The 25,045-nt window shown below is 34.6% G+C and overlaps 1 protein-coding gene across 1 annotated transcript; it reads left to right on the top strand.

The window, feature by feature from the left end:
* Positions 1-379: 379 nt before the first annotated feature.
* LOC148270991 (uncharacterized) lies at positions 380-19,594 on the top strand (the record flags this gene model as incomplete). Its single annotated transcript, XM_088241948.1, has 7 exons — positions 380-487; positions 983-1,131; positions 2,506-2,690; positions 3,734-3,895; positions 7,057-7,183; positions 8,895-9,084; positions 10,600-19,594. Coding segments are annotated over 6 exons (890 nt in total), but the record flags the coding sequence as incomplete, so codon positions are not given.
* Positions 19,595-25,045: the final 5,451 nt, after the last annotated feature.

Here is a 25,045-nt window from a genome sequence, read left to right as displayed (position 1 = left end):
ATAAATAAAATATAACGAAAATAATAAATTAATACAAAAAATAAAAAAATAAAGTTTTTTGTTTTATAAGCACAAGCAAAAAAAAAATGTAAATAGGGGCTAGATTTCTTATTGTATATGCGCTCTGTAGCTGCAAGACGTGCTGTAATCTAGCTCCTGTATATCATAATTGGAGACGAGGAACAAGAATCCCAACCGTCCATGCGCTCTGTAGCTGCAAGACGTGGTGGGATATTTATTTATTGTACAGCGCCCTTGAGGTGATTTTCACAAAAACGGTGCTATAAAAATTATCCATATATATATATATATATATATAAGCATTGTGACCCGTACACTGTACAACTATTTGTATTTGAAATGTTTTATATTGTTGCAGGCGCGTGCCACGCTACTGGAACGCACGCTTTCTGCGCGTGCCCCGCGCGCTTCACGGGACGCCGCTGCGAGGAAATTCTGTGCGCTGGACCCGACTGTTCCTCTCACAGTAAATATACTTCAGTATTATTCATATTTGAAGTATCGACTTTGTGGTCAAACGTTTGCTTACCATGCAAGAGGTCTCCAAGAAAATTTGGAATGCTTTTGTTCTATGCAATAGAGCTAAAGGGCTTCTCTTTAAGCTAGCCGGACCGAAGCGGGGGATTCGAATCCCCCATAGACCGATTCGGTCAATTTCACTTTATGCACATAAGCATTCGGCAAAGTAACAAAAATGAATAAAATACACGAATGAGTAAAATATGTGTATGCGAAAACATGAATAAATTATTGCACGGTCATAAACACTTCCAACATTTTATTCTCCTGACGCCATATACAAATAGGCGCTGGGGTCGTTTGGTCCCCCCGTTCGGATCATGTGTAATTTTTGGATGCTTAGTGAGGGAAAGGTTAAGCAATAGCGAATTATTACTCTATGGTAACAACATTTTATTTCTGTATTTTTTTATTTACAATCTATTTATTATATCTTCTGTAGACGACGAAGATATGGCTCGGGACGGAAACTGCAAGCCCGGGACGTCTGACCCGAAGCGCTCCTGCAGGAACGGAGGAAACTGCACCTTGGTTGGAGATGTGGACATGCTCTGCCGCTGTCCACCGCAATGGGGAGGATTCTACTGTGGAGTAAGTACAATGTTGTCTTACCATGGGCTTCGTCATCCGGAAAACAACAAATTTAGCATCGTTGTTTTAACGAAATCCCCGTAATGTCAGTCTTTCTGTCCTGTGTCCAGGCGGATGAGGAATACATTTCTGTATGTGAAATAGAACCAGATCCCTGGACGAGTGTTGTCGACGCGATGGCTACTCAGATAAAAATCCTGGAGAAGGAAATCAAGTAGGAATAAATCAGCCTTGTAGTGTAGTGGCTAGCGTATTCCCGTACCATAATTGATGTTTCGCATTCCATTCCTGGCAGAATCAACGTGAAATATTTGTTTGAAATGTGGTTTAACACTGCACTATTTAACTTCCTTGGAGCGTAAGTTCCAATGTAGTGCCTTATGCACCATTTGCAGCTGCAACTCCCGTAACTGTGAAAGTTTTTACGCGACATACAGTTAAAAAAGATGGCGGATTGGCGGCCTCTGTGGTGTAGTGGTCAAGACGCTTGACTCACACACGAAAGGTTTCGGGTTCGATTCCTGGTGAGAACACAAAAACTAAAAGTGATTTTTCTCAAGCCTGGGTGTTCTGTGATGTAATTTATCACTGTAATTGGGCCTCCTGGCCTGTTGTGGTGCAAAAAATTGTTTAAAAAAAAGGGTAAACCTATATATGAAATTTGCTACCGAACTTTGATGTCTTAGTTGAGGTTTTACTATTGCTCTCCATCATCAGGTCGACAATGGGGAAGTTACCAAATGAAGAACAAGAAGGAGCTTAGCAAAAATTATCATCGCTATGATTGATTTAAAGTTTCGTAATTTTGAAAATCCCCACTTTGAAATTACACATCTGAACAGTGAAACATAACTGACAAGAAGCAATAAAAACATGGGTTAAACTAACGTTTATTGTAGGAACTACAGTTTATTTATTTTTCTGACATTCAAAAGTTGAACCCCGTACAATTATAATCTGTTGCTGTTGCATAAATAATTGACCATGGTTGCTACAACAACAAAACAATGCTATAATTCATTGGATATTGCAAACACACGGCCACATAAACCTGTGACGTTGCAAAGCAGTTAATTTGTTTTCTTCGTACATTGGTGAGAAACTTCCCGAATGGCCTGGCCGTTCAATTGAATGCTGGCATTTAACGAACTGCCTAGCCGCCCAATTGTGTGGCTGATTTATCTGTTTGGCGGCGACATATTCACATAATATAATATTCCCTCAGTGGAGTGATTCGCGCAAAACGAACATTTTTCTTTATTTGCGAAAGCAATATAAGTCACACGAATCTCGCTGTTTCCCTACAGTGGACGGATTTCCAAGCGATGATAATAATTCTATGGTTCTGTGCGTGATCAACATTACAATTTCCAGGACTACATCGGTCACGACAACCCCTGCACCGGGTACTGCAAGAACAACGCCATCTGCCAAGTGGAGACGCTGGGCAGCCCCGTCTGCCACTGCATGGACGGCTGGACGGGGGAAATGTGCGGGGAGAAGGACCGCATCAACAAGGGGACGTGCACGCAGGATGCCAACGGGAACCTCCAGTGCTCGTGAGTGGGAATGTTTGAGACCTTTTTGCTCTAACGAACTAATAGACCAATGGAGGACAAGATGCAGGACTTTGCTGCAAACCAATCCCCAGGATTGAAACTGCAAAGAAGAAGACATATTCTAGTTATTAAAGTCCTTTAAATATAGCTTGATTAAAATGACAGCTGCCAAACTAATGTCAATAGTGATGGGTAATTACTGATCACTTATCTATCACTGATCATGATCATCAAATAATAATACACTGACAGCGTTGATTTAGTAGTATACCTATAGTCCTCAAAATATAGCTTGATTAAAATGATAGCTGCCTAACAAATGTCAATAGTGATGGGAAATTACTGATCACTGATCATGTACCGATCAAATCGATTTTATCAGTTTTTTCTTGCAAACATGAAACTCTGTTTCCGAAAATTGATATAAAAATGCAAAAACAAGGCTATTATAGTGTGTGTAATACAATTATTCACCAAAAAATAAGACATATATACTTTTTTCGTGAACAATGTGAATGAACAAAATGAATTATTTTTTTATTAGATCAATTTACATTGATTAATTTGTCCCATAAGAACGTCATTAATAATTAGGTTTTATTTATTTTTTAACTTTTAAAGCTGATTTTATATAATTATGTTGACTTATATATCAAGCATTGTATTAAAAATATAAATTAACATGCCAGATGCTAATGATTTTTCGCGTGTCAATATAAATCACTCCTTAGACGTTACTACAAAGTAATGTCGTCAGTTTTTCTGACAACTGTCATTCTAATCAAGCTTTATTTTAAGGACTATAGATGCAATGTGTACTGGCTACAACACATCACCGGAAAGTGAGAGTTAATATTTCATTCTATTCAACTCATTCTAGAGAAAAAAAAATAATATCTCAAAAATTGAAAAGAATGCAATGATTCCTTTTGTGCCGTGTACCCTTCAAATTTTGGAGTGTGTCCCTCATTGACCAAACGGGCACTGATCGCTTTCCTAGGAAGGAGTTGTAATTAATTATTTTGCGTCTGTTTGTTCTTCAGGTGCATGGGAGGCTGGGGAGGTCCCCTCTGCGACAAGAACCCGCAGGAAATGGCGCTCGAACACTCCCGCAAGGTGTGGACCGGAGTGGGAATCTCCGTTCTGCTCCTCATGCTGATAGCTGGCCTCGTTGCCGCACTGGTCGTCATATATCGAAGAAGAGGGTGAGCTAATTATTTATTTGCATCGTCATGAACGTAAAGGCTCGTTACCTTGCGCATCTGACTGACTGGCGCACTAACTAGATGCTAGATAAAGAAATCAGTCTTAGGCTTGAGGTGGCAGTACAGGAAAAATGAAATATTGCAGATTAAACGACCTTTACCATTAATTAATTAGCCGCTGATGTAATTGTGGACAAAGGACTAAAACTTAAAAAAATTGTAGTAAACAAGGACACAATACGAGAATATTTATTTATTTATATATACGCCCAACGGGCATTTTTAAGGACGTATTTATACATAGAAAATTATTATAAAGGAAAGTAGAAGGACACAATGGTATATAGTAGACTCGGTGGGAGTGAAAGCGGGAGAGAGGTGTTTATAATTGAATTTGATTCAGTGATCGTTTGAATGAAGACAACTTGTTATCATAGAAATCAACATTGGTATGTTTGACGGCAAGAATTCTGCGCATAGGGGAATGAAAACCTTAGTTAGTTCTATGGTTATCGGTATGAAAGTGTAAGTTTTGTCTGAGGTTTCTAGTTGGGATATTTAATTTTATTGAGCTCAGTAGTTCAGGCGCATCAAAGAGTGAGTTGAGAATTTTAAATAGGACTCTAGTCCTTCTAAGGTTCGATTTATTTCGACGGTCTTGAAGAGAAGATATATTATACGTATATTGGTCTCTGGATAAGCCCAACCTCCAGCCTATCTTTCTCAAAAATCGATATCGGAACAATATCATATAAAGCGTTCTAAAACGTCAAGGACAGTCGAAATTACACAATAAACTACCAGACAACCTTGAACAAAAGATGTCAAAAATATCATCATTAAGAATAGAATGTAAATTTTAATTTTTTTTTAAATTAATTGTTTTATAAAAAAATCATGAATAAAAATATTTCTCGTCCGCCCTGCCAGGAATCGAACCCAGGACCTCGAAAATGCTAGGCGAAGGTGCCTTCATCATCATCATTCCCTTTTAGGACCTAATGGTGCATGGGGCACTGCATTGGCTGACCAATCGCAGCATATCTAGATCATTTTTATTACACGAGAGTAAGATGATTAGTCTTACGCTTCAGGTGCTAGTCCAGAGACTTTGAAATATTCTAGTGTAAAAGTCAATTCTTTAAAAATTTAACCTTTTAACTAATATTTCAATTTTGGTGACCATTTTCTACGAGTTGTAAATAACTCCCTATCAGAAAATGGAAATCAAGTTGGGCTAGAGTGGGGTTCGAACCTCGGACCTCTGATCCGTGAGTCCGCAACCTAAGCCACGGGACCACAACCTGATTTTGTAGTCAACCATGTCGGGAATCGAACCCGAGACCTCTTGCATGGTAGGCAAATGCGCTTACCACTGCAGACAGACGACGAAGTGCCTTACCTTTGTGTAACAGGTGATCGAACTATGCTGCATTTGGCTAATTAGCACAGTGCCCAATGCATCATTCGGTGTGGAAAGGGGAATGATGATGATCTGTCGATTGCTCTATTTTTATGTTCTCTATAACATCAACACTCATGATGGACGCAGTACTGCTATCCAAAAAGAGTGCGGACGACATATGGCATAATTACCTAGAAAAAATAATTATATTTCTTGTACTATTCATGTTCATTTAATTTATATTGTTCACGCTTTCTTTATGGATACCACAGTGGCCCCCAAAGGTATGTATTAAACAATTTATTTTATTCATTTTGTATAATAAGGCATAAAAAAATTATTATATTGTCGCCGTTCAGTCCAAATTCACTAACCCTAAAATGACAGTTTTTAAATAAATATGTCATTCGAAGCGTAAAATTATGTTCTTTAAGAGACAAACGCCACCAAGGTAACTGAGCTAGAAAAATGTTGTGTCCATCTAAATGAGTTTTTTTTACTATGTGACTTGTTGAAATTATTTTAAACCACAATATCATAACAATTATTTATAATCTTTTCACTAACTCGTAGTTTGCATTGTCCAGATTATAAACCAAGATATTTTTTTATGTATCAGAACGAAAAAGTTATCAATGGAATTGATTTAAAATATATTAATGAATTATGTTGTGTACACGAAATGTCCAGTACACAAAAATCTGATTTTTCCTTGGTCTCCAAACTTTCAAATTGCGATTTCTCAAAATGTTATTTTTTGGGTTAGTGACATTTGAATGAACGGCGACGATATATACCTTCTCACTAGAATAATCTGTTCAGAGGAAGTTATATTATTTTTGTTGCTTTTAAAAAAAAATCTTTTGTTGCATTCTTTTATGCTCAGCCATCAAAATCATGTCTCTAATTTAGGAAATGATGGCTAAAGCCATCAGGCCAAATGAATTGTAAGAGGAGATATTGTGTCCCTATAAAAAACAGTCACCAACAAAAATGTCCCAGTATGCTAGTCAAACAAGATTTACTTCAAACCGTCAACCTCAGTCCAATCGGAAGTAAAATATGATTTTAAAAATATACAACAATGTACACAATATTTAGAATACTCACTATTACATAGAGTAAAACACAGACAAAAAGAATACATATATTTCAATTTTAGTGGCCATTTTCATGAGTTGCAAATAACTCACTATTCAAAAATGGGAATCAAGTTGCGGTAGAGTGGAGTGCGAACATCGGACCTTTGATTCGCGAGTCCACGATACTAGCCACAGGAGCATAAGCCGATTACGCGTCTGTCATCGCAGCGACTCTTTCATGAAGCTTATATAAAGTTTTGTGAGGTTTTTTCCACTCTTTCTCCTTCGCAGTAGGTCACAGTAGGTTACATAACCTGCCACAACATTTCTACTATGACTACCACCTTTTAAAACCTTTCGTGTTGTAATTAATATTAACTTCAAAACGCAAACGACAGCAGAACAAGCAAACATCAACTCTCGGCATGGCGGGAGGAGCAGTAGACGGGGAACTTTAGTTCTTGTAAAATTCAGAAATGTCTTCTACCATAATATATTGTATGATTCATTTTCTCTTAATTGTAAAAAACCATTTTAGAAAATGGAAAACTAATTGTGGCAAATCAGTGTTCGAGCCTCGAACATCTGGCCCGGCTCGTGAGTCCGCGACTCTTCTACAGTACCACAGCCAATCTCTATTTTGCCATAGAAGTGATTGTCTTACTTTGTTATAGAAGCAAATCCTTCAGCCACTCTCGACTCCAAGACAATGTAGAGATCAACAACCCCATGTATCTACAAGGCGGACCAGAGGATGACATAGAGCCGTTGGATCGATCTTACGTCGTCGATTCTGATAAGGTAATTTTTTTAATGTTATCCAAATTAAACAACTATACGATAAAAATGTACAAAAAAGCAGTTTTAGAAGGGAAATTTCAGATTTAGGGCTGCATTCTTGAATTTCGTAAATTTTTATACGAGGCAATGTGAAACGGGACAAAATCTGCCTTTCATCATTTAGCATCCTCAGGTTCAACCAGTGGTCCCCCGGGGATGAGGCTCCTTTTATAATACCAAGCATCACACTCACATAGGAATGTGCAATGCAGAACCTACATCTAGAAGTTTCGGAAAGGTTCATTCTAGCAAGGTTCAAATCCTCACTTGATTTTGGCTGAGCTTTATTAGGTTAAAGGCAAACCTTTGCAATACCCTTTATTTATTTATTTACTAAGGAAATCATACAGTCTTTATTTAAATACAAGGTACAAAAGAACAATTAAAAAAAGTAAGACCAATTACAGATTTCACATTAATTTATTATGAATGCAGGAGGAGAGCGGAAAAAATAATTGAATTCTAAAAATATTAAATAAAAAGTACATAAAAGGGAGAAGACATTGTAATAGCTCCATCTCTACTTTCCTCCCCTCTCTCTCTCTCCGCTTCCATGAACATTTATATTTCTCAGTAAAAATTCACAACCAATCAATAATAAATTAGATGCAGGTGGTAGTAATATACGTATATATGAATAAGTATAAATTGCGAGTTGAAATTAGAAGTTAAAATTAAAATGAAATCATTCAATCTTTTATCAGTTCCTTCGCATGGTGCTGACCAGGTACTTTTTGCCAAAGCATTACGCTCTGCTTCCTGGCCCATGACCTAAGCTCGTTACGAGGAGCACATTCGGGCAACCCGCAGTAAGGCTCAGGGCCTATCGGGGCTGTCTTGGCTTCCAGCCTTGCCAATTCATCAGCTGCCTCGTTACCGTCGATGTTTGAGTGTCCAGGTGCCCAAATTAATGTCACACTGTTACACTCACGGACACAATTAAGCGCCCGTAACAGTTACACTTGGTACTCATCTTTTCTACGGCTTCCCATGTTGGCAAACAAACACAGAAATGTAGTTTTATTTCATTTATCCTTCATCATCATCCTCCCTATTTGTCTTCAACACCTTATGAATTATTGTCCACCTCTTCCGACACATCGCCGTCTGCATCACTCCAACCACTGATGTCCCTGTGGCAGTCTTGATTTGGTCAGTCTATCTAGTGAGGGATCTTCTTCTCCATCTACTTCCTTCAATCCCTCTCACAGCCGTGATTTTTTCAAGACTGTTATTGTCTCTTCTGACTATGTGTCTGACAAACTGGAGAACACGCTTCAAACAGATAAACAGATGGAAGATTGCCTGTCATCTACATTCAACACTTTTAATATGGAAATATTTTTCTGCCCGCGGGTCCAGGGAATTTGAATTATATGTCTCCAGCACCACATTTCAAAGGCATCTCCCTGCCCCATGCAACAGTATTGGTTGAGTATCTCCGACAGCATCAGCAAATACTGTTTTATCTCCCGGCTTCCAGAACCAACAGGAAGGCAGTCAGGCAGCTGAACACAATCAATTTGGAGTTTGACATCTTTCACATGGGTGAAACTATGTTTACAAGACAAATGCTCCTTGCTACTGGAGAGTATTTTGCCTTAAATACAATAGTATGAAAAATAAATGCTCGTCACGCAATGTTTTATTTTAACTTTAAAATTGTTTCCAGAACAACGGGCACTACGCGAACCCCGTGTACGACATGTACACGGCTCCAAACTCCTCAGGCGGTGTGCCCCTCGTCGGAATATCTACTCCCAGGAGTGCAGGATCCGAAGAGAGAGCTGGTCTCCTGCAGAACGAACAAGACGGGGATCCACTCTCGTAATTGTCACAAAGTAACCGCTGCCGAACCACAGGTACAGAGGTGATTTTCACTAAAATGGCGCTATATAAATTATCCATCTATAACAACAACTCTTGCAAATTTATTTAATATACCAAATCGTGACAACATTGGTGTGTATATTAAAAATGTATACATTTTTAATTGTTTCATACATTTTAGAGTAGTTTTGACATGAAAAACATTTCCCAATGCAATTTTGAATATCACTAAACTTCCTCATTTATATTTACCCATTTAGTGTTCTAACTAATTATTAATATCATTATTATTTTATCTTATTTTATTTTATTTGGGAAATGAACAGTTCTACATACATATTTTTAGTAAACAAACGGATATAGTGTATAAACTCAGAACTAATAACAGATTTCCACATAGTATACAAAGTTAGTAAAGAAAATATATTACATATCAAATAAATACATACAATTTATACATATAAAAATGTTATTTTCATGTACTCAATAATCAAAGAATTTTTAAATATTTATTTTAAGAACATTAAGTTACTGTAAATTGGGCGGGATTAGGACAAGAATGCCTGAAGAGAGGATAAGGAGGGGAAGGGAGATGTACATATTTATTATTATAATGTCTACTAAGTTACATAATGCACTTTTAGTGTAAATTTTAAATCTGACAGAGTGATGTTTGTGTAATCTATATTTTAAAATTTTTTATTGTACATTGAAAAAGTCCTACGAAAAAAAGCATTTTTAACATACGATGTTTTACTTATTGGTACATGAAACAGGTGGTACCGTCTACAAATCCTGGCTGGCACATGTATTGTTATTAAACCAAGCAGCTCTGTACAGTCAACCATTCCTGTCATAATTGTGTAAAGCAGTAGTTGGTCCGCACACACTCTGCGGTATTGTAGAGAAATGATTCCATAGAAGGTGGAGGCAGTGAGAGTAGATACATAAGAAATACCGGCTACCAAATATCAATAATAATACACTAGGTGTAGAGTGTACAGTGTACATGGTTAGTTAACATTATACATTGCTGTGTGCATCTAGTTAACATTCACTGAACTAGCACCAATCACTTTCTCGGGAAGGCCATTCCATTTCTCCACAACTCGGTTTGTCAGGAAGTTCTTCTCGGCGTTGGATGAGAAGGAGGTAGCGTTTAATTTCAATGAATGACCTCTGAGATTGTGGGTTTCATTTATAGTGAACATTGATTTCAACTTGGGTACATTATATTGCTAAGTTAGGATTTTGAACATTTCAATCGAGTCACCACGCTGCCTCCGCTCTTCCAGTGAACTTAACCCGAGCTCCCTTAAGCCGTCCTCGTATGATTTATTTCTTAGAGAAACTACCATTTTAGTTGCTCTTCTCTGGACTTTCTCCAACAACTCGTATGTCTTTTTTAAAATAGGGACTCCAGATTTGGTAGGCATACTCCAGGAGTGGACGAACATATGTTTTTCATAAATTTTGAGGAACAAATCTTGGGTGATGTGAGCGAAATGTAATGCGTTATAAAATATTGAAATTTGTCATTGTTCTAGAATCTTCCGGATCTGTGGACGTTGCGGCGGTGGCAAACGCGTAAAAGGACTGGAAATATTTTTATAATTGTCGTAATGTTTTTAGTATTATTAACCTATGTGATAAAGAGATCAAGTTATAACATTAAGCGACTAACGATTCAAATGCGTTGGTGGCGTTTTATTTTGTGGTGTTAAACAACTCCTTTCAAAGTACTCAAGTTATACTGTTTTTTTTCCGGCAGCCATATCTTCCTCTGTTCAAAACATTGGCTTAGGTTCCACATTTATTTTTATGTAAAAATATCTTTACTTTTTTGGTATTCAGAATTTAAATATTTCATTCTAATATATTTTTACAGTCTTTAAATCCAACGTTTTTAATCTTAACCTTATTAGTTTGAGGACTAAAAATTGTTTTAAAAAATACTAACAGTCAAATAGCCAATTTTAGTATTTAAATACTTATCTTATTTCATATTCTCAAATATGTAATTAGTTTTTGTTGATTTTGACTCAGTTTTATATGTTACATTTCTTTAATATACCTTATTTTTTGTTGTTCAGAAAGTTATAGTATCTAACTTCTTTGTTGTTGAATAACCTAACTTAATTGTTATTAAAAAAATATGAAGTACCTAACTTCTTTTTTGTTCAAAAAGTATAAAGTACCTTACTTCCTTGTTGTTCAAAAAGTTGTAGTACCTAACTTCTTTGTTGTTCAAAAAGTAACTACCTAACATGATTGTTATTAAAAAAGTATGAAGTATACAACTTCTTTGTTGTTCAAAAAGTTATAGTACCTAACTTCTTTGTTGTTCAAAGGGTTATAAAGTACCACACTTCTTTGTTCATATTATGATATGTATAATTTCACTTCATCAAAACGGAAGACTAACAATTTATATTTTATCAAGTCCTCAAAAGTCATTAAAAAAATGTTTGAATAATTCAGAATATATTTATATATAGGACTAACTCCTGTGACTTTACATTATGTGACAAAATTAATTACACTTTGTTTTATGCCACTGATTACATTTGTTTTACAAAAGGACTTTAAACCAATTGAGTTTTCTCAATAACATTTTGATGTATTGTTCCACTCAAATTATTGTGCTTTATTCCAATATGGTGTGCAGTAGTCTCCAATAATAATGTGTTTTGTGTCACTTTTTCATAAATATAATATTAATTTTTGACTATTTTATGTGAAGCGTTTCACTAAACGCGGTTTTAGCTAAAATAAATATACATATATTTTTGAAAGAAATTATTATAAGTGGTTTTAAACAAAGTATGTGGTTCAACGATACAAAACAACAATTTTAATCAAAGAATCTGATCAAGTGCTTATAAAACACAGAAGACAAGGTGTTTTATGTGAATAGAAATGCAATTCATTGGTTAACTAAAACTTTAAATGTTTAAGTATTTGGATTTAGTCGTTTGAAACAATGCGTTGATTCAATGAATTACAGCAAATAATGTGATTCAATCTTTTTAAACAAGGAATGCAATCATTGGGTATCGAAGAAATAATGCAATTCTGTGGAATTTCAACACAGAATAAATCAATAAAAACAATGTGATTCAGTGGTTAAAAACAAACAATGCGATTCAGTGGAATAAAACACAAAATGCAAAAAATTGCAACCACCCGAGTGGTTTGTAATAATAATCGTTTTTTGGTGGTTCAAAACAAAGAATGCACTTCAGTAGTTTAAAACAAAGTGTGAGATTAAACTATTTACAAACGATGTATTTTTGGTGCGATGTTTCTATTAGGGATTGATGCGAGGAAGAGTGGAGTGGATAATGGGCTGTACTTTAGTTTGCCAAAGACTTAGGTTCAATTAAAAATGTACGGCCGGCTCAGTTCAATTGGAAAATGTGAACTGAACCGCGCCTGGGTGTGACATGGATTAATTCGTCGGTCCGAACATAAAATAAATTAGATTATAATATGCGAAAGAATTGCGTATGATTAAGTACTAATTCTTAGGGTAAGATCTATTGTAAGTTTCTTTACATTGTTTATTAATAATATTTTTTTATAGAATTTTTACTCCTTGTACTTTTGATACATTTATTTTACATAACTCTTTATGTATTTTTACTTTTTTATATTGATGTCAAATAGACAGCTATTTTGTATTGTGTTTATTATACTAAACTTGTATAATTAGTTGTGTTACACTTTTTTTTTCATTTATAACTGTTGTATTTTTTAATTATTATTAATTTCCCCATATATTATAATGTTTTTCCGTTTCTGAAAGGCATCTAAACGGGGAGTCGAGGAGATGATTTATAATCAGAAAAAAGACATTTGTCCTGACCTAACTGACTGTTTGTCGGCAGCTCGTGTCAGAGCTGCGCACAATACGCAGAAGCCGACAGCCGACAGAGGTGCCTGGTGGCTCTTTGTGGACACCATATGCTTCAAATAGGGAGCTGACATGGAATGACGACGATGAACCTAACATAACCTTACTGAACCCTCGTGAGATAGTGGTATATTTTCAAAATTGATTATCTCTTATTTGCACCCGGTGGTGCATAGGGTACTGCATTTAAAAATCAAATGCAGCGTATCTTGATCATCTATTTACAAGAAGGTAAGGTGATTAGTCTTACGCTTCCAGGCGGACTTATCTACTCTCAATTTCCTTTTACAGAATTTTTACTTGAGTGCAGCCATTTAATCTAAAATTCTCATACAGGGTTCTGGTTCTATTTCACACACATAACTGTTTTCTTCATCCGCCTGGACACAGTTGCACATAAACATTAAAAGAATGACTGTTCCCATTGTGCGTGCATATTTTGGTGTTTCTATGTGCATATTTTTGCATTTTTATATTGCACATTATCCAAGGTCTAATTATTAACAATATTTCAATCAAAGGCATTTCAACAATGTTTTGAGTATGTCGAAATGATTGTAGGACACGCTGTAAAAATTGGAGCGTTTATTAATTGTACGGCGAAGTTTCTCAAAAACATAAAAAAAAAATTATAAAATTGGTTTTAATATTAATCAACTGCTTTGAACTACATCACAAGTTGATGTTTAAACATACGCAGAACAGTGTAACAGTGAACAGAACGACAGGTCATAAGCCCTATAAATGGCTACTACTACTACTACTACTACCATCACGCCATTTCTCCGTAGGGGTAGGCAGAGAGAATGGACCGCCACACACGTCTATCCTGGCATACAATCCTAGCCTCTTCCACATTCATACATCTTGTCATATGCATGCCCTTCGGTTCTGTCTGCTTTTGACATGACCAGACTTAAGATTTTGGTTTATCTGATCATGCCACGTCTTCCTTAGTCGTCCTCGTCTAACGTTGCCGTTCATTTTTGCCATATATACTTGTTTTACCATTCTCTCGTCGTCCATTCGTTCTACGTGACCAAACCATCTCAGAGACCCTTTCTTAATCTTATCAATTATACTTGTCTCCGATTTACACTCTCGCCTGATTTCATCATTCGTAACCCTGTCATACATGGCTAGACTCCCATATTCCCTTCTCAAAAAGATATTCCTTTCATATATTTGTTGGAATATTGGTCTCGTTATTATTCATGTCGGCCTCGTGGTGTAATGCTCAGCGCGTTTGCTTACAATGCAAGAGGTCTCGGGTTCTATTCCCGACATGGTCGATATGAAATATGCACATTTTTTAAAATAGTGTTTTCACACTAGAATATTTCATAGTCCCTGGACTGGTACCTGAACCCTAAGACTGATCATCTTACCTTCATGCAACAAAAATGATCAAGATACGCAGCGTTGGTTACCAATGCAGTACCCTATGCACCATTAGGTGTGGAAAGGGAATTAATTATGATGATGATTATATTATTCATTTTATCTTAAACTTTCCTTTTAAATGTATTGCTTTGAAACAGAATCACACTGTATTTTTTGTCATCTTGGAAAATCCAATTGTCGCAAGATATTGAATGAAACTTTTATATTTTTATTATCTATCATTAGTTGTGTCAACTTTAGTAAGACATTGTCAATGTGGCCATTTTAGTTTGTAATTTTTTATTAAATGTGTATTCTATTACGTACGTCGAACAATTATTTTCGTACGCAACGTACGGAGCGAAGTATACGTCAAAATGTACCCGTAAAAGCAACTCATGGATTAAAATGATGCAACTCAAAAGTTGTGTGTGTATTTCATGTCTTAGAAATCAAACGCACGTTTTTGTTCAAGTGCCAAATTTACTATTTGGAATTTTTTCAAATGTTGGTTAAATATCGGACTTTAATGAAATAAAAAACTTATTTACAATGTTAGTTGTTTGACCGAGGGTAGAGACCTTTCCGAAATTGAAAATTGAGTTTTTTTTTTATTATCTCCTTTAAAATACTTAAGGTTTTAAGAAAACGGTACAGTCGACAAGTTATAATGTACAATTCTTGTTTAAGATTTTTTTTGAAACATGTGTTTTCTGCAACTGGTTGTAATTTTGCGCAGCTGTTTTTTTTATATGTCCGGCTAATTACTGGAAACGTTTGTGAATATTTGCACAAAGAAATGATCGAATATGCAATCTTTTTGTCCAGTTCAAAGGTAAAAATTAAACCGATAAATGCCATATATATGAAACCAGGGGTGGTATTCTGAATGCAAAAGCCGCACGTATAAAACGCATTTTTAACGTGTGTTAACGTACTAAATACACGAGTAATCTCTTTGTGCGCAATTCCGTTCAGAATACCAGCCCAGAGATGTAAAGGACTAAGTGACTGATTAAGCCCAAAATTGAATTAAATATACGATTTTTCTTAGTTGTATATGAGCCAAGACTCATGGATTTCGAACTGAAATTTTTGGCTAAAATTAAAACAAAACTTAATTTTAAATTTTTTGATGACCGAATTTCAACCCCCCTCACCCTCAGCTTCCCAAAAACAAAATACTGCTTTGCACAATGACTTGACTTATTTATCTCCATATGTTATGATTTAATATTTGTAGACGCCGGTAAAAATATACAATTACAAAATTATACCTTAATAAGAAAGCTCGCGTAGCTTCGAAACCGTCGGTAATAAAATATTTTCGGTTAGTCCAAATCGGTTATAACAAGACTTTTGAGAATATTGAAGTCTAAGAGGGGCTTACATTCTGTCATTAGCTGGATTAAGTGATTAATTAATATGAGATGCGGCAAGGAGGGGATATTATTACCTTTGAACCGAAAATCAATCATATGAATTGTTGAAATGTTATTTTTTCTTGGCCTGGCTGTATATTCGTAAATATCCGACGCGTTGTCCTTTCGGGATGCTTCGGTATCGCTCGGAAATGCGTCTCCCTTTTGGGATGTATCAAAATCACTCGGGCATTCGCTATTAATTAGCACTGTTCAATTTCGTAGCGTCACTGAATCGACCCCGAGTAGCGCCTGCTAACGTCACTCAACACAAAACATTCTCGTTTTTATTGCAGTATTTCGTTTATAAAATGTTCTATAAAAAACTAGATTTATTTAGGTTATAACTGGGGTGGGTACATGAAGCCGCTCCGGGTGGATTTCGAAACATCCCAAACGGATAACCCTTCGGGTACTTACGAATATGCCCCGGATGCTCTGTGCTATAATTCGCCACTGTGATTTGGCCTTTTGTCCTGTCCAATAATGATCTTATTCTTAATCTGTACAAAATATTAATTTGGTTGTGTTTGATTTTTATTTACATGATTTTTTTTACAAATTTGTACCTTTTTCAAATATTCGAAGTTCAAAAAATGAGGAAGTTCAGTGCTTGTATTTTATATTATTCCGATGGTGCATAGGGCACTGCATAAGTACTGCAATTGCGGAGTATCTTAATCTTTTGACACACAAATTGCATTTCTTTACATTTTGTAAACTTAAATATTAAAATCAATATGTATCTTTTTGGGTGATTCCGTGTGTTTACACAGTTTACCCTGAAGATGGCTCCTGCAATGGTAGCTGAAACGTCGGAACGAATCCAACTTACACGGGATCACCTGAAAAAGATACATATTGATAACAGTGACCCTGAAAATCTATGCACTTATTTTAAATATTAAGTTAAATTGTAATATTATAAGTTCTGAAGTGGTATTGTAAACGAGCGATTATATGTGCAATGACAGCCCGCGCATCGGAACCAGATCGGAACCCAAATTCCGCCATTGTTTTTTTTATGCATTATTTTGTACGCACTAACATTGTACGTAACTAAATCACGCAATTTGAATGAAACTCAGTCTATCTCGCTCAAGCCACTGTTACACCAGATCTGGTATTTTTCATACAAATTTAGGTTATGAGCTTGTTTAGTATTGACCCTCATCTTTAAGAACACTGAAAGTATATCTAAAATCTGTTAATTTTTAAATTATTCTGTTCAAGAAAAGATTTTTAAAAGCAATTTTGACCAGCACTGAACTTCCATTTTGTTTTTTTTTTATATTTCTTATGAAACCATGACATTTTGTATAACTAGGCATGATATTTTTGGTACCTATTCCTAATAAATGTAATTTAAAAATTAGATAGGCAAATTAAATGTTTCAATTATAAATGTCCAAATTTTTGTACACATGGACTGGATTGCGACACAAATAGAGAACAGTTTTTATAAAAGAATATTAAAGCTTAGGCATTTACGAAGATTGCGACATGTCATTCGGACCAACGGGTCCAAGAAGATGTATTCAAATTAAAAAGCAATATTTTTTGCGTCGCCATAGTAGCATATTTAAACATTTCATAAATTTGTCATAGGCAATAATAGTAAATAATTCTTAAATAGCAAGTGCGGGAAGCCGCATTGGACCTATATTATTTAATTGAGTGACCCATTTTCAAAATTCGTCTTGTGTCCAGTTTTTATCAAAAATTAACTGAGTATGCATTCAAATCTGCAATATAAAATTCCAAAACTAATCTCTTGCAGTCAGTACAATGGCTGAAAAACATTGCCCAATTCCAAAACGCATCTTGTCTGTCTTTTCCCCATTTCCAAATATTATCGTCTTGTCCATTTCGAGGTTACATATTTTGTTTGCCTTCTTTGTTATAATAAAATAAAAAAAGTTATATTTTCTCCCATTACTACTTTCGAAATTATTACCAAAACTTTTACGAAGTGCCATGAAATAGTTACAAAAGTCATCTTGTCCATTATGCATATTTTATCATCATTCTACGTCTGCTCCTTAGCTGGAACATATGGTATCCACAAAGAGCCTTCATGCATCTCTATTGGCTGCCAACTCCTTTGCGTCCTCCCAAGTCAGGTTAAGGCTCTAAGGAGCCATCCGCAGTATATGGGCCTAGCCAACCGTTTCGCCTCCGCTTGACGACAGTTTATGTATATTTATATAGTAATTAAAAATCTATCTATCATATTTTAGAAATGTTGTGTTTTTTTTTAACGCTGTAGAGATTATTTTTTATACAGCCAAAGGTCTATTTAAAGATACATTTTTTGTAAATATCCCAAAACAAAGTAATACATACTTTGGAAATTGGTGACTCAATTGAATAGATTGATAATTTTAACAATTCCCAATATTTTTTAAACTTTTTTCTCAACTTGCCCAAAGATTTTTTATATTAAACATAAGTGTGTAGATGCTTAAAAAAAAAAATTCCTGTCGACCATTCAGTTCATTTAATCAAACTTCTCTTATTTACAAGTTTATAGGTTAGAAAATATATATTTTAATGATCACTAATCTGATTTGTGCATTCATTTTTTGTACTTTTACAACTGGTGTTTAGTGATTGCTTCCATTGGATATTGTATCCATTTTATTTGTAAGACGTTTGGAATGTTTTAGAACTGACCCAAGGAATGTCACCATCTGTTAATGATTTCTGCCATTTTATTTTGAGGAAATTTTGCAAGCGTACTTGTATATCGTTTTTTTTTACTTGTCTGAATAATGAACTGGATGATCGATGTGGTTGTTTAAACATATGATGAATAGTGAATGTGAACAACTACACGTACACGTGTCCTGTAAATGCCTGGCTTCAATATTCCCTTATCAAAATTTTTCTCTTTTTCTGTTATAACAATTTCAGTTTCAATTCTGTTGGAAATGGCTGAACATGATATGTCACTTTTTATACATTTTGGAGGTAAGCAATCTTAGCGCGATGAGCTCTAAAAAATTGTAATTTCAGTTTACAAGCCTAATTTTTTCACTGTAGCGTGTTTACACAAATTGCTGAAGAATCCGATAATATATATATGACTCAATATGCCTAAAAAACTGACATATCGTATTTAGCTATCTTTCTACTGAATTATACTAAAGTGTATACAATATTTGAAATCATGTACGTAAATTGATAATAATATGTGTGTTAGTATCAAATTGTCCCAAGCCAATAATTGTTTTCTAACTTGTTAGGAATTGAGTGTTCTAGTGTTAATTAAATACGGTTAATCGTTGACTTGCGATCATTTGACTCGGAAATCGCAATAACAGTCCGAGCATTTTTTAAGCCCTTCCGAGGCATCAACTATAGGGAAAAATGACAATTTCTCAACCTGCAAAAAAGCAAATAAATGCTTTTGAAAAAAAAGCAGAGAAACCTGATAAATGGCAGTGGTGGTACGCGGATTTATAACAAGAATATAGAAAACAATGACAAACTAAACAATTAATAAACTAAATCATTGAAAATTATGTCATAAGCTGAACCAGATCGGCTTATTAATTATTGATCGAATATGACGGTGGTCGTAAGTCAGCGACTTCCTTTAATCGTCTGTACATATAGTAAATTAACAATTGACAAATACAAAGCCATGATGTTGTAAAAATGTGAGATGTCTTTAAATCAATTATTCGACTAACGAAAAAATATTGTACATAAACACTTATATTATATTATATATGTAACTGTGGGAAAATCTCACATTCAAATTATTTTTAAAGGACCATTCTTTACGTGCCAAAATAAATTGCCATTTCAAATGAATTGATTTTTTATTTTTAAGTGTTTTTCCTTTCGCATTTTAGTAGTCGCAAAAGTGTCTACGGCAAGTGCCGTAAGTATGAAAATCAGTACCTATGATCAATTTTTACGTCTAGCGTCGCCATGCAAGAGTAAAATACGGGGCAACATTGACTGACCTATGTCACTCTATATTGTGATTCTACAGAGAGGGGTTAATACTTTTTTGGCTCAAAGGCAGCAATACTATATAGACCCGAGGATATATAACCTTATCCCAGATTCATGGAAGTGTGGTGGGATTGCCAGGCTGAAGAGGGTGTTGACTGCATTTTTAATCTGTATTAGTCGAAGGGAGTCAGAGAAATTGTTGTCCGATGTAGAAGGACATTAGCTGATTTCTTGTTTTACTGGTAATGACTTAGGATTCAGGTATTATTTTGCGCACACATGGACATATTATTATGTGTGCTCCAATAATAATAATAAAATTGTAATTATTTTTATATTATAATATAAACTTAAAACGGGGAAGCTAGCCCTAGTTAGGCAGTTTAGATGACTCACCAGCAAAAAAAAATGTATGTATACTTTTACTACTCAATTAATCTATTGCATAAATAATTCAACGTAAATTGCTGTAATAAATATGTTAAAAATATATAATAATAATAATTGTAAAACAAAAACAATTGCACATAAGGTACAACAAATATTGATTTATTTAACTTGACTTTTTTTTAAAAGGTTAAGGCAACCCATCCTTTCAAGGATGATTTGTGCCATATGGTGAATGATAGTTTTTCAAGAGATAGTCAGGATTCACCCAAATGAAATTCTTTGAATTTGAAACAAGGAGTTGACCTACATTGCAGTTTTGAGTGCCCAATACCTACAACAATTATAACAAATATTAGGATAAAAATATCATTCTACTTTCAGAGGCTTATGGAAAAGGTATATATGCTCTGGAAGAGCTTGGCTCTCAAAAGTAACAATTACAGTTCGAGACGGTTTCCAAAATATCTCTCTTGATGTTCGATCTTTGAAATTAAGCCTTCTCGCTGGGACAATTTTACCAATGTCAGGTGGCACAGAGGCATTTTCGATTACATCGTCAATAGAAAAGTCAGTGGAAACATATGCCTTCAAATTGTTTCAACTAAGAAGAAGGGAAACCAAAAAGGAGTTTGCCGATTCGCGGTTCTCAAATGTTATAGAAATTTTATATTTTCCTTCTTGTTTGACTCCTGCGGGTGAAATATGTTTCACATTATTAGCAAACAGGATTTTCTCAAAAAAAAGGATGAATTGGCTATGTTCTGTTCTATGTTCTGTAAAAAGATAAAAAAAGATCAGCATGTATTACTGGGGTATGTTATAATTACTCGGGCTTTTGTTTCAGTTCTTCTTTCATTTTCAAACGTTGTGAGAAGAGTTTCTTTCAAGGAGTCTACTTTCCGAACCCAGGGACGTTTATTTATTTATTATTATATATACGGCTTAAGCCAATTACAACAGTTACATGAAGAAACATAAATACAAAAAACTGAACATAAAACTATGTAGCAGAGACAAACAAGGGCAATACAATGATGGTATACAATATATTCACAAAAACAAAAGACATAAGATTTCAAGCTAAACCATGCCAATCCAACTTCATCTCACGCTGTTTTAGTCGCAAAGAGATCTACGAAAAACCGGAAGATCTATCCCAAAGAATTCCAAGTCGTGTGATGAATTGACTAATCTACACATTCTGGACATTGGGGGCATAAAAACAAAAGTTGCTCTTGGAAGATTGAATAAATAGCGGATTTTGACTTCTGGTGACATGGTTGGGAACATGAAAAGAAATTGATTGCATCAGAGATGGGACATCACTTAAAGCATTAAGTATTTTGAAAATGCATATAAGGTCCATTTCAGTTCTACGTCTCTCCAATGAAGACAGATTAAGAGATTGCTCTATTTCAAAATAGGAATAACTACCCCTTTGTAATCCGAGCAACCATGCCACTTTTCTTAGAAAACGGCGTTGGATAGACTCGATATGGTCAACATGAGTCCTGTAGAATGGAGAGCAAATAGGAGAAGCGTATTCTAGATGGGGTCGAACTAGAGAGCAATAAAGAGTTTAGATGGTATTAATATTTTTGAAGTCCGCCGTCACTCTATTGATAAAACCGAGAATTTTGAGAGATTTGTTTACAATATTATCAATGTGTTCACGATAGGAGAGTTTACTATCTAAAGTAATGCCAAAGATCTTTTATTGACAAAACTATTGAAGTTTATGCCTAGGTTTAGATTGTATAACAGGAGACATTCTATGATTCTATCATCCTCCAAAACAATAACATTTGCTTCAATAAAATATCCATCAGGTGGCTCTGGCGGTTTTTCCTTACAGTCCATTATTTAAATTATCAACCAAAAATTAATTATAAACAATTTACAAAATATTAATTTAAATGAAAAAATATATTTTAATTTAACTGATAAAATTTTGGAAGATGACAGAAGAAAACAAAAAAATACAACTAAATTTGAAATAGTATTGTTGCATAGGTACTTACCAAATTTTATATCAAATAAATTTATCAAAAAAACGGGATTAACTTAATCCGATTATATTTATATGAATGCAAAAAACTTTAAAACAAAGGTTTGATACACTAAAACACTTTACACGCCACTAAAACATCAAATAAACCAAATAAATTGTAGAGCACTTTGAAACACAACTTTACTCAAAGATCAATTTGACAGTTCTAACGGTTCTAACCAGAGTACTAACCAGGTTCTAACTTGGCTTTAATGTGATTTAAAAAGGTACACAATAAAAAAATTCTTCAAATTTACCATACTTATTCATATTTTTAAATTGATAATTTTTCATGAAAACTTATATTATTTTATATCTACTTTATTTTCTTTTTCTTTCGTACTAGTGTAACTATAGATTTGACTATATATTAAATTTCTATTTAAAGTAGATATGTATTCTCAAAAGCAGCGTGGTCGCAGATACCTAAAGGTAACATCGTAGACATTCTATAATAAATTGTGGGGAAATATAGGGTGACGTTTATTATAGCCATACAATAATAATATGAGCAGCAATGAGGAAGTTCACTTCTAGGATGCGGAGCACCCGATTGCACTGTGAGCCGGGCGATGTCCGTGGATAATAACCAGAGGAAGATCAAAGAATTTGTGGATCGTTGCAAAGAGATAACCAAACGCAGAAGCCACAGCCTGGGGGACGTCGTCCAAGACAGCCAGTGAATGAAGTGATGAAGGACGAAGCTAAGCCTGATATTCCTATGCAGACATTGAGTTTGGATGGAGCCAGGAAGAAGAAGATTAGCCGTATAATACTAAAACATGGGGCAATTTATGGTGACATCAGTATATGAGGCCCTTTGTATCAAAAATGGCCTAACAATCCCATACCTATTTTAGAGAAAATTTCGAAAATTTGCAATAGCACTTTTTAATTGAAATATTCACAAATTAATATAACAAGAAACGCAATTTTTATTATGTTTTAAATATGCAGTTGGCTGCTTTTGATACTATTTTTAGCGTTTGGCCATCTTTAATATTGAGGCTTAACCTTTAGGTTAATTGTTCAAAGTGTAAATGGCACCAAACATTATCAAATTAAAAATACTTTTTGTGTATATTTAAATTAAAAAGTGCTATTGCAGATTTTAGAAATTCTCTCTAAAATAGGTATGGGATTATTTGGCCATCTTTGATACTGAGGGCCTCATATAATAAAAATAAAATAAATGTGCAATTTATGGTGACATCATAATAATAAAATAAGGGGAAAAATTTATGGTGACATCAGCATAATAAATAAATGGCAATTTATTGTGATATCAGCATATCATAAAATTAAGAATAGTCCAGAAACCGCATATGAGCATCAAACAGATGACTAAACTACTCATAAATGAGTAGTTTTACGTTTTGATCCAATAGTTTCTTTGTAGACGTCGCTCAGTACGCAACTCCTGATTTGAATTCAACTATGCCGTGTTGTGTCCTTTTAACTTTTTCTACACAGAAATACTGCAAGGATCTCAAAGAAACAGGATGGGATCACATTTCATTGTAATTAGCAAATGAATGTGTAAGTAGCAAATACATAACTTCAAAATTGAATTATTGTTCTATCTGTCAGATTGTCGAAGAAAACAAAATGGAAATTTCGTTAGTGTTGCCAGAATAGTAATTTTTTTTACCCTACTTTGCTCATCTAATGAGAGAACTAATAAAATTGTACCTCGGATTAAACAACTCTGTGGTGGACATTTGAGCTATATTATCTTTAAAACATCAAATATTATTGAACATGATATAAAAACATCAGTTTAATGTAAAATAAAATTTGTTTTATATTTTAAGTTCAAAGTTCATTAATTCAATTACTCTTGTTAAATGACCGTTTACTTATCTACTCTGTTGTGTCAATCAATATTTCCGCGTGCACAATAAAATTTAAGAGAAATTAACAGATTGCTTTTTTTCCTTACATTTGTGTTATGATTATATATTATTTCCCATCGAGCAACATTACGCGGCGACATCACGAATGCGCGCGCCGAAAGTGGGGCATAATGGGGGGATTTTTGGACACAGTCTGATGTATTCGAATATGATTCTACGCTCCTTCTGGTCTATTCTTAATTCTATGCAGCATATAATAATAATAATCAAATAAATGGCAATTTACGGAGACATCATATTAAACAGGAGGCCGAATAAAGGAGAAAGATAAAAATAATCCCGTGATTTATTGATTCACTTTATTAGGTTTCTCTTTCACAACATAATGTATCTACAATAATTTCGTAATAATATTAGCTTCCTTCACACATAACAAGGTCAACATTCATTTGACATTTAACAATCCAAGATGGAGGATTTCAGTACATGCATATCCAAGTTTTGTTTGGTTACTCTATTCGCAAATGCATATCCTTATACCTAACTTATTTTTATATAAGGTACTCTTATGTCTAACAGAAGTGTAAGATTAATTATTGTTTTTAGTTAGACGCAGAGCGTTTAACTCGCTGAAAAGAACTTTTAACTCATCTCGAAAACAACTATATTCTAGATTTTTCTCACTTTTAAAATATCAACTAGATTTCATTAATACTTCTCGTAGCGATTCATTACATTAGTGTTTTAGTTACTATACAATTAAAATTGACTCCAGAAAGGAAAATAGCTTGTTTATTTTTCGAATTTTCTAATGTTGTAAAGAGTATATGGCGAATACTGGCTCATTACATTTACTCAATAGAATGAAATACTCAAAAGTAACAAAGTTCAGGGAAAAAATATGGAGCCACAGCTGGCAAAAATCAATAAAAATGCGACAATTGCTTCATTGTGTGGTGGTTAAGGTGTTCGCCTACTCTTTTTAAGTCCTGGGTTCGATTCCTGACA

This window comes from Micrasema longulum, unplaced genomic scaffold, assembly GCF_059751315.1.
Source record: "Micrasema longulum isolate JH-2025_06_02 unplaced genomic scaffold, ASM5975131v1 h1tg003193l, whole genome shotgun sequence".
NCBI classification, from domain to species: domain Eukaryota; kingdom Metazoa; phylum Arthropoda; class Insecta; order Trichoptera; family Brachycentridae; genus Micrasema; species Micrasema longulum.
The sequence above is the reverse complement of the archived record's forward strand: the minus strand, read 5'-3'. Positions and strand labels throughout refer to the sequence as shown.